The 15,384-nt window shown below is 42.5% G+C and overlaps 1 protein-coding gene across 1 annotated transcript; it reads left to right on the top strand.

Moving 5' to 3' along the window:
* The first annotated feature begins 4,079 nt into the window (after positions 1-4,079).
* On the top strand, positions 4,080-15,119 carry LOC104492945 (DNA helicase MCM9-like). Its single transcript, XM_010135553.1, has 6 exons — positions 4,080-4,490; positions 6,530-6,611; positions 7,546-7,746; positions 10,204-10,329; positions 11,599-11,718; positions 14,947-15,119. The coding sequence occupies exons 1-6, from the start codon at positions 4,080-4,082 to the stop codon at positions 15,117-15,119; spliced, it is 1,113 nt and encodes a 370-aa protein (XP_010133855.1).
* Positions 15,120-15,384: the final 265 nt, after the last annotated feature.

The raw sequence follows: 15,384 nt of genomic DNA, 5'->3' as shown, positions 1-15,384 counted from the left end.
CTGGTCAGCATTGCCAGATTTCTGTACTCTGTCACAGACCGTTGGGTTATCATGGGATGGAGCAACTTTAATTAATTTAACTGAGAACTCCGCTGGAGCGCTGCGTCCAGCGCTGGAGCCCTTAGCACATGAACATGGACCAGGTCCTAACTGTTGGACCAGGTCTGAAAGAGGGCCACAAAGATGATGAGAGGGATGGAGCACCTCTGCCATGGGGACAGGCCGGGAGAGTTGGGTTTGTTCAGCCTGGAGAAGAGAAGGCTGCAGGCAGACCTTATTGCTGCCTTCCAGTACTTAACGGGGCCTTCTAAGAAAGATGGGGACAGTCTTTTTAGCAGGACCTGTTGCGACAGGACAAAGGGTGATGCTTTTAAACTCAAAGAGGGGAAAATCAAACCAGAGATTAGGAAGAAATCTTTTACAGTGAGGGTAGTGATAGACTGGCCCAGGTTGCCCAGAGAGGTGGTAGATGCCCCATCCCTGGAAACACTCCAGGTCAAGTTGGACCTTGGGGCTCTGAGCAACCCGATCCTGCTCATTTCAGGTGGGTTGGACTAGATGACCTTTGAAGGTCCCTTCCAACCCAAAGCATTCTGTGGTTCTGTGTTTGTATGATTCTGATTTTTGCAGATTTCTGATTTTTTTGTTTCAGCATATGAAGCTGAGGGAAGGACTGGTGTTTATTGTCACATGTGGTTGTGTAGACCAACCTGGAAAAAAGCTGTGGCCAGCCCTAGTGGCATGTGTGCAACGGTTGGTGTTTGTTGCTGGGTCAGGACTTACACCAAAGCTTTTCCATGGGAAACAGTCTCCTCAAATCAGCAGCTGGTCTCGCATTATTTGTCTTGGTAGCCAGAAGGTCTGAAGAAAAAAAAAAAAGAGTTTTAGGGGAAGATACGTAGGTCACAGATTTTCCTGCAGGTTGATTTGCTTACTGTGTCAGCGGTGTGCGGTCTTTATTGGCTCCAGCCATATCCCAGAAGGCGCAAAGTCTAAGTTTTGAGTTGCTAGTGTAACAATTTAATTGGAAATGGTTAGATTTTGTGCTTAACTAATTGTTATAAATTACTTGTAATAAAATTGGGATGAACCATGGGAAGGCACGATCGTTAATAATGGAGGGTTTTGTCCTTTTTTTCACTATGGGTTGATATAGACTGTTATTCCTATTCCTATGAGGAAATTTTTAGTAGCTTTGAGGTGTGGTAAGTGTGGAGTGCAGGTTCTGGGGTCACAATGCTGTATTTTGCCTGTGGAGGGAACTGGGGTCAGTGGTGGTGCAGCCATCCTGGTTGTTTCTGGCTGTGACTGTTTGGAGCTGTCTGTTTGTCTGCAGAGTCAAGAGTTGGTGGTGACCGGTGTTTCCTCCCCGCCGTGCTGAAGTGGTTTGTGATCATTCAGTCTTCTGGCAGCTTGAACTTGGATGGCTCACAGGTGTTAAAGAGACCTTGTTTTGCCCCTGTAAATGTCATTAAAAATACTGTCCTTAGAGCATGTACATCAGAAATAGAATGGGCCTGAGGCTTCATAACACTATTCTGTTGAGGTTCTTAGGACAAAGCCACCTGCAAACCAGCTTGCTGCCTGTTTAGGTGTCACGGAGTGTGTGTACAGCTGTTGTGTGTGTGGTGTAGGATGGCCTCTGTGTTGTACTAAAACTTGAAGTAATTCAGCATCTCACTGTAGCTATAAAAGTAAGTGAATTAAAACTTCTCCCTAGTGTTCTAGGATGCATTTCCCACGGTGCATTTGCATCAATTGCAGCTTTGGCGTGGGAACAGGGTTATTTTTACTCCAACTATTAGTATTTTATACGCTACCAGGAACTATTGGAAGGAGTAAAGCGAGAGGCAGATGTTTGCCACATGAGTAGCTGCATCTTTAAGACATTCCTCCTCTATTTTCAGCCTGCCCCATCCAACCTGACCTGGATCATTTCCAGGGATGGGGCATCTACCACCTCTCTGCTTCCCACAGTGAAGTTTTGTCAGAATATTCCCTAATCAGCATCAAGAGAAATTTGATAATACAGTTTTAATAACTGATAAAAGCAAGTCTGATTGATCATTGATGGAAGAAGTTAGTCATCAGACTCACAAATTACCTCATCGCTAAACTGAAGGAAAATCGATGGGGGTGGTTATCTTCACGTGGTCCAGCTGGCTCTGAAGGACGTCTGTCCGAGTAGCTCGGTCTGTGTTCTGTACCACTGAAAAGGTGGCTACTGAAGAAACAAACAAAAAACTCCAGACTTTTTTCCACCTCAGTGTTCCCATGATACTGTTACCTTTTAAGTGGACACTGGGTTCTGATTGCCTTCAGGATTCTCATCATCGAGTGCCACTTCCCATTCCCACGTCAAAGGGGAGCGAGGAGGAGGCGTGCTCTTCTTGGAGGGAGAGGCAGGCAACTGCCCGAAGAGAGGCCGAGGGGACCTCAGTGTCAGGCTTGGGCTGCAGCGAGAAGTGGTTTTGCTCTCTCCAGGTGTAAGAATTGCAACCTCAGCAGGCACATACCAGTATGAACAGGATACCTAGGAGTTCAAGGAAGGGTTCAGGGAGTGTGAATACATGGTGCTTGATAATCAATATTATCCCTGGTTCACTGAAGAAACTGAAACATCAAGTTCTTTATCTGAATTTTAGCGTTGTAGGAATTTGATCGTAAGATTGTGATCAAAAGATTTTTCCTTAATCTCCCGCCAGCCTGAGCCCTGCTGTGGCCGTTACTGTTGGCTTCTGATAGTTCAGCTTCACACGTTATTGCTCATACAGCAAAGCTGGTTCAGAGAGGCACCTGATTAAATAGTTTGTCAAGTAGCCTAAGGTGATCAGAGTGAAGGCTCCTTTCTTCCCCATCCAGTGTCTCTTCAGTGTTCAAGGAGATGATCCTGTCGTGTGCCCTGACAACAGCACTGCAGCTCTCTCTAGTGTAAGATGTGCTGTATTTTGCAAAACTTGTTGAGCTGATCCGGTCCTGAGCTGGGAAAAAAAGATGCCAAAGCAGTTGGAAAAATAATGTGTTTTATCTGGTGGTGTTTTTTGGTTTTTTTTTTTTTTTTTGCCTGAACTGAATAGAAAGGCAAACCTGTGGGAGGAAAAAAAAATTCAGGTTTGGTAGAATATCTAAACAGCTTTGCTGCAGTCAAACAGAAAAAATTGTTTGCAGATCTACATAGTACTTTATTTTCCAGATTATTTAATTCCTATTTCTTTTCCAGATTATTATGAAGTCCTTTCTACAGTACCTTTTTTTTTTACTTTATTCTTTTGCCATTTTAAGTTAGCTTAATATTTAAAAATATCTTTTTAAACAAAAGCAAAAGGTCAAACGCTTCTCTTAAAAGCATTGGGATGGAGTATTTCAGCATGGCTGAAATAAAGCATTTGTTTTTGAAATCACTGAAATAAATATATGACTTCGTGTTTTAGCAGTCAAAGCTACTAAAAGGATTTGACCTTAAGGCACAAATAGTTTCGGTCCGCTTAGAAAGGTCATTTTCCAACTCCGGGACCAGTCCACCACAGAAGTGGTGGTTGGGGTGGAATTGAAGGAGAGCAAGAGCCACAAAAGTATTCTGTCACTATTTATTTGAATGTACAGGTGAATTTGCTTTGGTTGTGTTCATAACCCCGTTTATATTCTTTTTATGCCGTCTCCTATGTGCTTGAGGTTTACGGGTAGGCAATGTGGATTTAAGGTCAAATGCTCACAGACAGTGAACATTAAATTGAGGAGTTATGCTTGTGTAACTGCGGGAATAACGTGGAACCACAACGAAGCAGCGTAACTAAAATTTTGTAATTCAGATAAGCCAGTGGTGGAATAAATGGCATTTGCCAAGGGATCATTTAAATTAATAAATAGATCTGAGAGCATCAGGGTCGAGTTCTGTGAATGGAGACCGTTCCCAACCCTTTGGCCCTCGGCCAGAGCGGGAGGGTAGAACGGCAGCATTTTCAATTAGTGCTCAGCGTCTCGTGACTTCCACTGTCTGAGGCCAGTGAATCACATCTATGGCAAAACAGATGAGTCATTGAATCCCATTTAGGAAACAGCAGTAACAGTGGCCACTGTCCATGAGTCGGGTGTTTTTTCTCCTCTTTCTGTTTACCTGCGCTGTAAGTCGGTGTCTTACGAGCACAGCCTTACGCTGCACGTGTTTTTGTTTAACAGGTTTGCCGGTTTGCCCAGAGCTGACTCGAGAGCACATTCCTAAAACCAAGGATGTGGGCCACTTTTTGTCTGTTACTGGGACTGTGGTACGTACCAGTCTGGTGAAAGTTTTGGAGTTTGAACGGAGTTACATCTGCAATAAATGCAAGCACGTGTTCGTAGCTAAGGCTGACTTCGAACAGTACTACGCGTTCTGTCGTCCATCGGCCTGTCTTAATGAAGAAGGCTGCAACTCAACCAAGTTCACGTGTCTCTCTGGAACAACCTCTTCTACCTGCTGCAGAGACTATCAAGAAATCAAAATTCAGGAACAGGTAAAAAAGAAAAAAAATAAAGATGGAGAAAAAAGGGAAGGTGTTAAGTATAGAAGTCTCAAGTAGAAAAAGAATTGACTTACTCAAAAAGGCATTTGGGGGCTTAATTTTCTGCTGCTGATTTTAGTGAGACTGTTGATGCTTACGTCAGAATTAAGTTTATCCCATTTTCATTGGTAAGTTTTACATGCTACAATAAGTAGAGAAGTTTTACAGATTTCTGTTGTTTAAAACAGATGCCTGAGAAGACTGAAGGAAGCCAGGCAGCCTGTTGCTCAGGGATTTCCAGTCCCTGGAGTTAACAGTTTAGGCACACGTTGACTAAACTTCCATTATTTGCTAACTCCATTCACTATTGTACGAACCGTCCAGCATCAGTGCACAGATAAAACTTGTGTCTTGAATCCTTACAACACCAAGGTTGCGTTGTTTCTCTAAGCGCTTACTGTACGTGATGCTGATGTTCAACACCATTTCTAAGGACCAAAGCTAGCCCAGCTGTGGCGGAGCGGTGTGGTCAACACATGCTGTCTGCAGACGTCTGCTCCCTTCAGCCAGTACTGAATTCAGCAGCAACGGAAGATGTGATCCTTACAGAATTTACGTTCGTTTTGCTGAAGGTAGCCCTGGGTGGAAGTGCAGATGACCTGGAGGAGTAAGAAACCATTGGGCCTCTTTTTATGCTAGTGCACAACTAAGACGAAACTGGCACAGGAAAATCTGCACTGTATGAATATTTGAGAAGTGGGGTATATTGCGGGTGATGTTTCTGTGTTTATTTGTATGTTCAGTGTCTTTTTCATAAACTTTTTCTAAGATATCTTCAGTTGTTTCAGCGTTTTGGTTTTATAAATTAAGAGGACAGAGATGCCAGTGTCAGTGCAAGATATATGAAAACAGGAATGTACAAAATTAGAAATGAAGCTCTTGAAAGTTCAGAGTAGGAGAGAAGGAAGGGAATAAAACTATTTCTAGGAAATATGCCCTATGTTGCATGTTCCTATAATGATTGTTTCTGACAAATGGTTTCTACAACTCTTTTTTTAGTTCATTATGTCACACACAGATCTCTGTGATGGGAATAATTTTCAGCAGCATGAGCTTGTTAAACGCTGTAAAGTTAAACCAGGAACGAATTTTATTCACGTTTCCTACTGAGCTCTGCAAGTAACTGTGTATGTGCCACCAGTACTGATGGTTATGTGAACTGCCTGTGGCCATTTAGATAATAGACAAGGGCGAATTAACCTTCCAGGGCACTAAAGAGTGAATAAATCTAGAATTCTAGTGTGTATGAGTTGTGCTGCAGAATGAAAAGGTACTTCTGACTGTTGTTCTTGTGCAGGGGGTATTTTAAAAACTATCACAGAAGTTAAGGGTAAAGGGAAGTATTTCTGTTCGGAAAGAGAATGTGACAAGATTGCATAGACTTTGCCCTGAAGGAAAAAAAAGATGAATTACAGCAGTTACTAGCACATTTGTCAATATACATTTGTTTGGGGGTGTGTGATTTGTTTTTTCCTGTTGTTGACTTAATCTTTGACTTCTAGGTGTAAACTTACATGTCAACCTGACAAATCATGATTAAATGCCAGAAAAACACAGAGAATTATCTTTCAGGATATACTTCAGTGGGGTCATCTAACCTATGGACATGCTTCAGTACCCAAAGTAAACTTTGCATATTGAAGAAGCATCTAAAAATATCTCAAATTATTAAAACAAAAAAAAGCAGCTCTTTCAAATAACCTCCTTTAGTGAGCTTGCTTCAGCAAGATATTGAAATTACACAGCACCTCCCACGATCAAGCACCTCCAGCTGATTTAATACCCAGTCCCATTTCCATTAATATCAGCGTTAAACTTCCATTATTAAGTTCATGGCAGCAGTGACATGCTTTTTAAGTGTGAGTTTTGTGAGAAAAAGCAAGGACTGACCTCAGTTCCAGGAAAGGAATGTAGGTCCTTAAGCCAGAGCAGCTAAAAATGGCTTTTGAAAGGTGCTGTTCTTAAGAAGTGCTTTTCCTTCCTGTCTCTAGGTTCAAAGACTGGCTGTTGGAAGCATCCCTCGTTGCATGGTGGTAGTTCTGGAGGATGACTTAGTGGACAGCTGCAAGTCTGGTGAGGAAACAGCATATATCGCATACGTTTGTACCACCAGCATTTTTATTTTTCCATTTTAGCTGAATCTTTGCCAAGTAGGCTGTCAGTGCTGAGGGCTTGCTGAATGAGATACGGTCATCTGTCATGTTGCTGTTTCAGCCCAGATGTTAGTATGGCATGTGAAGACTATTCTAGAAAACACCGTACATCCCCAAGTTACATCTTGACTGTCTGACAGATCGGTTTTGATAAGTAACATGTTGTGATGTACCGAAAGTATATTAAACTCTGTTAGTGTGGGAGCACCAAGCCTCTTGAGGAAGTTGGGCCACACCATCACACAACGTGTGGTGCCTCTCTGTAGGTTCTGAGAGCTGGGTAACCTGACCTCCTACCTAAGGAGCGCTGCAGGTGGAAAAAGCCATCTGGCATTCAGAAAGGAAGCTAAGTGGCAGGAGGATGTATGGAGACTGGGCTGAATGCTCTCAGATAAGTACATCCCCACAAGAAATTTGCTTCTGGTTGTACCTTCTCAGAAGAACACCGTGGCCAGAATGTTAATGAGTGATTCCAAAATTCATCACAGAAGTTACCAGAAGTCAAATAAGTTTTGACTACTTTTGTGGTATAGTAAATCTAATTGAAAGAAGAGCTTCTAGAGTTTACCGTCAATTCCTCTTTTCCAAAAGAGGGAACAAGCACAGTTATACCTTTAAGAATTCACCTACCTTAAACTGAAGTAGAAAGACAGAGCGACTTCCTACCACAATCTCCCTAACGTGTTTCAGACTTGCAGTAACTGCTGGAGGTTTGTTTTCTGTTGTTGTTGTTGTTTTGGCCTTATTAACCGTAACACAGGGTCTCAATTGCGTTATTGCATGTTACAGCTAACTGACACGTCCGCCGTGTCTCAAGTCGTGTGTGCTTTCACTGATTTTTGTGTTACCTCCAGGAGATGACATCACAGTGTATGGAGTGGTAATGCAGAGGTGGAAACCTTTCCACGAGGATGCACGCTGTGACTTGGAGCTTGTTTTGAAAGCCAACTATGTTAAAGTGAACAATGAGCAGCTAGCAGGGGCTGTAATTGATGAAGAAGTCCGCAAGGAATTTGAAGACTTCTGGGAAAAGCATAGGAATGATCCCTTGGCAGGTCAGTAGTTCAAAGCTAGGAGCTAGGTGAAATCAGAAGTGAAAATACACTGACTGAACATATTTTCCTCCCATTATCCTATTCCACCACCTGTTCTTCCAAAAATAATTTTTTTCCAGCACAGGAATATGAAATTCTTACTTCAGTATTACTGGGAGAAAAAATACCAAACATACTGCATTGGTCTTCCTTGTTTTGATCTTTCTAGTCAAGTGTTTTGAGGAATATTTATTAACAAGAAATGAGAAACAGTATAAGTATCGGGGAAAAAAATAAAAGCTTTCTATAATCAAGAAAAAAAGCATACCTTTTAGAAGAGATGGTGTGGACCAGATCAGCTTTTATTCAGCATAGCTGGGGCGAGAGATCTGACTCACTGTCTCTGCATCCCAAATTAAGCTGTGAATCTTCACCACAGATCTTCTCATCTCATTCTCACGTCTCATCTTCAGCGTAACCTGTTGGATTCCTAGACCCTTGATTTAGGTGCTGTGAAGCCTCCTATCAAATATGGAGAGAGTCTTCCAGTTCACAGCGGCTTCCAGAACAGGAACACTGGCTCCTAAACTTACCATGCTCTGCAGTCAGTCACTGAGGAACTGGCAGGAGTTGTCTCTGGATCTCTGTCCCTCTCCATAATCCGAGTGCCGCCTCCTGAACTGCGGGGAAGCTCAATGGACTCTTCAAAATCTTCGTCACTGAACCGTCTCAGGCTAACACATGGTCTTTTAAAATTCTGGAAAGGGCTTAGTCTTTCTGCTTAGAAGGCAAACAGGAGGAAAAGCAGGTGGGAATGTTGCCCCTGTCAGCTTAAAAATTAGCATGCTCACATAAAAAACTGGAGATCTTGTCAACGGCAAAGATTGTTCAGAACCATTATTTCCTGGAAAACAACTTAATTGACAGCCTCCTGCTGTTTGGACTGAGAACATGTCTTCCTCCTGCTGTTTGGACTGAGAACATGTCTTATCACCTTGGTTAGAAGTGTTCAGAAAGTAATTTGGGATCCTCTTTGCGGGTCCCATTTAGTCTTTCCCTCTCAGGACAATTTTCAGAAGCCTGCAGGGAGCGATATGGTTTTATGCAGTATTACCCATTCAGAATAAATAAATTAATATGAAGTGGCCCCAGGAAAATAGAGTGGAAATTAGAAGCACCCTGACTGAACATGATGTTTGTTTCAGGCTGTTTCTCTGAATTTGAGTTGAAATTGAGGGCAGAGATGAAATTTGACTAAGGAGTCCAAGGCATAGGCCATTTCAGGCAGGATGTGTTTACATTTAATGGTTTTCAAGAAATAATGGGAGCTACTACTGCATTCTATGTCGATCAGTTCCTGACGCCGTGTATTCAGGGTCCTGAGAAAGTCTACTGTGGCAGGCCTCCGGGAGAACTTAGGCAGGTGACTTTAGTTTTTCTGGATGCTCTCTAGGAAGAAGCAGAACTGCTGAGCTGCTCAGCACTGACAAGGCAAATGAATCTGAAGTCAACTGGAGACAACTGTGGAGTTAAACCCTGAGTTATGCTATGGCTGACCCAAGTACTTGACGTTTCTTTTTCGGACAAATACGTGTTAATTCCTTCAGACGACCTCCACAAGAAACACGTGTGCCTCAAATCATTTATTAGGTGCCTGCATGTTTTGCCAGTACCGTGTGCTTGCATCTAAATTTAAAACATGAAGTTAAGAACTCAAAATGGGTCACCATTTTATTCCCTAGGAATGGGAGTAATGTGTGGCATTAAACTTGTGATCTCCTATGTGCTCTTAGTGTCTGAACCTCAAAGGACAGAATTCCTTCTGCTACACGCCTTCCAAGCCAACAGCAGTATCACAGAAGATTGAAATACTCCGTTGCTGGGTAGGGAGGAGGAGAGGGACGTTTGACACAGAAGGGGCAAAGGAGAAGGAGACTCAACATAACAGTGAGGAAAATGAGCCGTGCCATGGGTGCGCGGGTTTAGGGCAAAATAGGTGCTTTCTGAGTTTTCTTAAATGTACAACACACCAGTTTTCAAGGGGATATTTCAAAGACCAGAAACTTTTTTAATTTTATTTTTCATAGCCCCTACACTTTTATCTGTGAAACAAAAGAATGTGCACTCTGGCATTCTGTTAGTGCCTTTTCTCATGACATCCAGACCGTACATTCCTTAAATTGCAGTAGGATCGGTTTTGCTGCTTGTGACCCTGGAAGGCTTACCTTCTCTATAATGGAGGAAGTTCAGATCAAACAACTGCTTTGGGTCCTGTTTAAAAAATAAAATACTTACAAAAGACTAATCTCCTCCCTGCCCTTTTCCGCTTGTTCAGGAAGCAGACTCAAATTATTGGTGACTGTACACAGGACAGTTACGCATCAGTGTACAGAGGCATTAAGCGTACGTAGAACTCTGTGGGAAACCAAGTTTCACTCTTAGGGCAGTGCTGAGTGCCGTTTTTTGTCCCTGTTCTAGGGAGGAATGAGATTTTGGCTAGCTTATGTCCTCAAGTGTTTGGATTGTACCTGGTGAAGCTGGCTGTAGCCATGGTGCTTGCTGGTGGTGTACAGAGGACGGATGCCACTGGAACTCGAATCAGAGGTCAGTACTGTTTCTAATAGCATCACATCCTTTCTAACAGTTGTTCCCAGCCCTGTCTTCACCCACATCCCTCCCCACTCCAGTATCAAACCAGTAGGGTTTCGGAAATGTAATCATCCCATTTTCTTGAGTGAGAGCATTTTTTGATTAATGCTGAATATTCTTCCAGAATCTTAGACAAATAAAGTGGGTGCCCAGACTTCCTCTTTTCATTTTAATTCTTCACAAGTAAAACCCAGTAAAAGCAGGGGCTCAGGATTCGAGTAGGTAAAATACTAAAGGCAGTTGTTTTAGATAAACTATAAAGTCACTTTTTTTTGTGTAAGTGACATTTTGAAATGATTTCTGGTAGAATATTGCCATCAGTGTTTGGCTTCAAAGGATGGAATATTAATGTTCCCTTAATGTGGATCACTGTAGTGTATACACTGAAAGAAAAAATTAAAGGATTCATTTTGCTTCCTAATGCCAAACTTTTCCATCTGTGATTGTCAGCACATCTCACTTAGTTCTGTTACTGTAAGTCATCTGCCTGCTGATTCTCCTTCTGTTGTTATTAGATGGCAAATATGCCATGTGCCAGGTGGTACGCAGGTCATAATCTATGTAGGTCATAATAATCCTAAAATAGTATGTCTGTATATACAGATACAGGGTTTTCTTCATGCTCCAGCAGCTAAGTGAAGTTACGGACTTTATATTTGAATTGAAGTCGTAGTAGTAATTTGCAGAAGACCACAAAATAATTTTAGAGCACTTTGGTAGCCACATTATTTACTTCTGTAATTTCATTGTTTTGAAATTAACCACATTGTGTAACTGTTGGCAAGGTAAAGAATTATTTAAGAAAAATGACCTGCTCATTTTAATAGCCCTTTTTGCAATAATTTAAGTAACTTAATAGTGGAATGATAAGTGAATGCTGGTGTCCCTTTGTTTCATGTTCAAGAGTGAGCTGAGCCTGAGAAATGAGTATTCTAAAATGTCAGAACTCATCCTACAAGAAGTATGTCAAATACCTGCTAATATTTTTACAATATTTAATTGTAATTATTCGCTTGCAGCCATATGACTAGATGCTTTTATCAAACAGTGTATTTACCACATCCAATAAATACTGCACTCTTAAACAGAATTACATACTGTAACATCCATGCAGTGCTAAGTGTCAGGTGGATAATGGGAAGCTTTTTTTAGTTCTGAGCATTTTGTGTACAACTTTCTCTGTATATGAACTGTCTGCTCCTACATCAACGTTTTCCCCCCAAGGAGAATCGCATCTCCTGCTGGTTGGAGACCCAGGTACAGGGAAATCTCAGTTTCTCAAGTACGCGGTGAAGATCATGCCACGCTCTGTGCTGACTGCAGGAATTGGATCTACAAGTGCAGGTATGTGCTCCTTCAGCTGGGACGCTTTGCTTTTGTCACTCAGGTGTGTTTATGTAGAGGCTTTCTGCGTAGATGAACATATGTGCTCAGGTTGGTTGAGCACGGGTGAAGCAAAGAGCTGCTGTGGAGGCATATGAGGCTTGACCTGACTGCAGAAGGGCGGTCCTGCCACTTCCGTATCCGTGGGCAGTGTGATGAGCTTCTAACAGGAAACCTTACAAGCCTGATCCCGAGGCACCTCTTACTGCTTTGCTGTATTTTTAGCTTTCTTCCCAGCTGTGACAAATGTGACATCTTTCCAGTCCTCACCCTGTCTGATGGCCTAGCATCATTCGGTTCCTCCTGAACAGATCTTCTCCTCTCTTCTGTTCTTTTACGTGTTCTGGCTGGGTGCCAGTTTGATTTCTGCTTATTTTCTGGGAGTTCACCCCTGGGCTGAGGAATTACTGCTGACTCATAAAGATGGTTTCAAGATGGTTTGAGAGCAAGCTTGTGGTGGTGTTAAATTTAGGTATGTCCCAGCTAGCTCTGAATGTAAGGTATCTTTATAAACTCTTCTGGGGATGATGTGCAAAGTCAGCTTACCCCTGCAAATGACTTTAGATGAGCAAATGACTGTGTTATTAGTACATTCAAAATCACAAAAGAATTAAGGACAAACTCATGTGTCTCAGCTAGCGTGTGTAACTTGAAATGTTTCTCAAATAGTGCTGCTTTTCATGTTATGGCTGGGAAACAGCATTGTTTATACATAAGAAAACCAGAGAAGAAAACTTTTCCAGTTCTGTAGTTATGTGTACAGGTGTATACTGGATCTTCTGTAGCTGTTGAAGTGGAACATGATGTTGAACATACACACTCTTGTGTGCAAGGAAGTTGTTATGAAACACGTGTCTCTGGTTTTCAATTCAAACCGTTGACAAATAGGTCTGGAGAGAAGCCAGAGAGAACATTCTGGCTCAGCAGTAACCTTTTACTCTGCATTAAGAACTAAGAACAGGCTGGATGATTTAAGTGTTGTTAGAGGACTGATAGTGACCTGGAGTGAAATTTTGCCATTTCCACGTGACTTTGCCCACGTTTGTCGGTAGTGATCTCCCTGTATTAGCTGCTCTTGGCCTCTGCTCTTGCTGTCTCCTTCTTCACCACGTCTCCTTCCTGTGCTTCATGTTCTGTATGATCTGGTTTCCAGCTCAGCCGTGATAGCCACATGCAAAGACTCTTCCCTGGAAACCATTATTGTGGTTCACAAGCTTACTGTGATATGTACGACACAGAATCAGCTGTAATGACGTGGTGTGGAGATGGAGTTTCATCATATGAAAAGATCATCTTTAGATCACCTATATTTCACTTAAATATTCCTTGTATTTTAAAAAGCCTCTTGCTTTCCCAGCCTACCCTCCACCCCCACCCCCCAAAATTTTTGACAGCAGGTGCACCAAATTTCCACCTTAAAATTCTTTAGGACCCTTATCACAAGTGAAACTCAAATCCCTAACAAGAAATCTTACTAACTCTAGTTTAATTTCAGGGAACCTTTCCATGGGCAGAACTGCCAGACTAAAGCATTAATTTCTAGCCCAGGAGTTTGGATGTAATTTGAACTATTTTCCTTGCCTTCCTTGTGCCAGGAGTTTCTCAGTTATGAGTATGTTTGTAACTGCACCTGACAATGATTTTTCGTCAACTTGGTCTTCATGCAGAAGCTCCAAATGATGAGTTTAGAGAACTATTAAATTGCTTTACTTTCCTTGTCATAATTGCACACCTCACATTATCAGTTTCTGCTTTCTCATCAGAGAGCCCTAATGCTCATTTTTCCTGCCAGTGTACAAAGACTAAATCCAACAGTTCCATTTTCAACTAGTCCCTTACCTGATACAAAAAGCAGTCCGCATTGCAGTTTAATTGCTGGCTCTGGGATTACAGCCCGTGCAGGCCAAAAGACACCTGAGATGTGGTGAACGCTGGAGAAGTGCTAAAAGCTGCCTTACCTTTGGATTTCTCTTTTAGAGAAAACTGCCGATACCTAACCACCCTTTGGTAAGATTTTGTGCATTAACATTACACGTCAGGTACCGTTTTAGGATGCAAGCTATTCATCAACCGTAGAATTAGAATTGTGCTTCCCAAACTGTTATGTCAGTTCTCCCTGGGTTTCTGTACAAGTGTTTGTTGGTCCCAGGGCAGGCTGTTAGGTCATTAACATTCTCCTTGTGCCAAAGTTCCCTTTCTTTCCAGCTATCCTGGGCTGGGAGAACCACTATGATCCTTTGGGCCCTGCAGTGTCAGGTGCCCACTGCAGCCCGTTATCCCACCTGGACCCAACTGGAATTGCTTTGTAGAATTCAGAAAACAGTGACCTAACACCACAGCTTGATTTGCTGTTGGACCTCTGCTCTTTCAGTCAGGCTCCTGCCTTTTAAACAATGTCTGTGCTTCATCAGATGTGTTTAGCCTGGTTTAGAAGGTATGACCCAGGCTAACACCCTGCTTGCATTTTCTAGCGAATTGGTATGGAAGACCTTCATCTTTCTTACCTCACCAAGAGGTGTTTGCACCACTTGCTGCAAACAGCTCTTCCAAATGACCAATAAACTCTCTCTGTTTTGGAAAAAACAGAAGTTTGCTTCCACTCTCTGGATAGCATTTCTGAGTTTACTTGGTTTATTTGGTTGCCTTTCTTGCGAACACTTAGTAGAAACTTTCTGTGGAGAGTTCTCAGCAAGTTTAGGATTTCTAAGAGGAACCGGGGTTCGTTCCTCCCACATCTCGTTAGTGCAAGTTGGCAGCCAGGACACCAGCCCGCTTTCCACAACTCAGTGGCAAAATTTTATTTGCCTTTCTGATTTGCAAATAAAAGATGGGGGAACCATCTGTTGCCCTGTCTGGTTCTGTCTATACAGTGTTTCTTTTTTTAAAAAAGCCTGGTTCATTCTCCCCAACTAGCCTCTCATCTGAGAACCACAGGGAGTCCTTCACATACCTTTAATTTTTAGAAATTGATACCTAGATTTGCCAGAAAGAGACTTGGTGAGGTGTAACAAAATCTCTCTGTGGGTTCCCACCTCACTATTGAGTTTAACAAACTGATTTGCAGTCCCCAGGGCCACAGTGCTCCTTTTGCATACTTGGATGAGCTAATGACTAGTAAGCAAATATCTCATTTATCTTTGGAGTTTGAGACTTGCAGCCATTGACTAAGTTGTGTATTCACCTCCATAGGGACAGGAACCAGCACACAACTGCTGCTGGCGGGTCTGGAGCTCGTGGACATCCAGGCCAGAGTTGTTCTGCTCCTTCCTGGTGCATATGTGGCTGTTCACATCTCTGCAGAGTTTTCTTTGGTGTTGTGTCCCTCCACAGATGGGCTGCTTCAAGAATTTTGTGAACTGTAGTTAGAACAGCTTGTCTAAAAATCTGGGAGACTGTCAGCTGTTTCTCCAGCTCTCCAGTTCTGTACATCTCCAGCCTTCCTGGGCCTTCTGGTCTCGCCTCTTATGGCCTCTACAGAGCTTCGAGGGTGCTGACGTTTTGCAGTGTCTGGCTTTATCCACATCATGCCAACAGCAGCTTCCTGGTTTTTAATTTTCATTGAAGGCTACTAATTAATGGCTACTAAACCACCACTTTTCTTTTTCTTAGTAAGCCCCTCCCTGCTAG

The sequence above is a fragment of the Buceros rhinoceros genome, unplaced genomic scaffold, assembly GCF_000710305.1.
Source record: "Buceros rhinoceros silvestris isolate BGI_N320 unplaced genomic scaffold, ASM71030v1 scaffold19034, whole genome shotgun sequence".
NCBI classification, from domain to species: Eukaryota; Metazoa; Chordata; class Aves; order Bucerotiformes; family Bucerotidae; genus Buceros; species Buceros rhinoceros.
The sequence above is the reverse complement of the archived record's forward strand: the minus strand, read 5'-3'. Positions and strand labels throughout refer to the sequence as shown.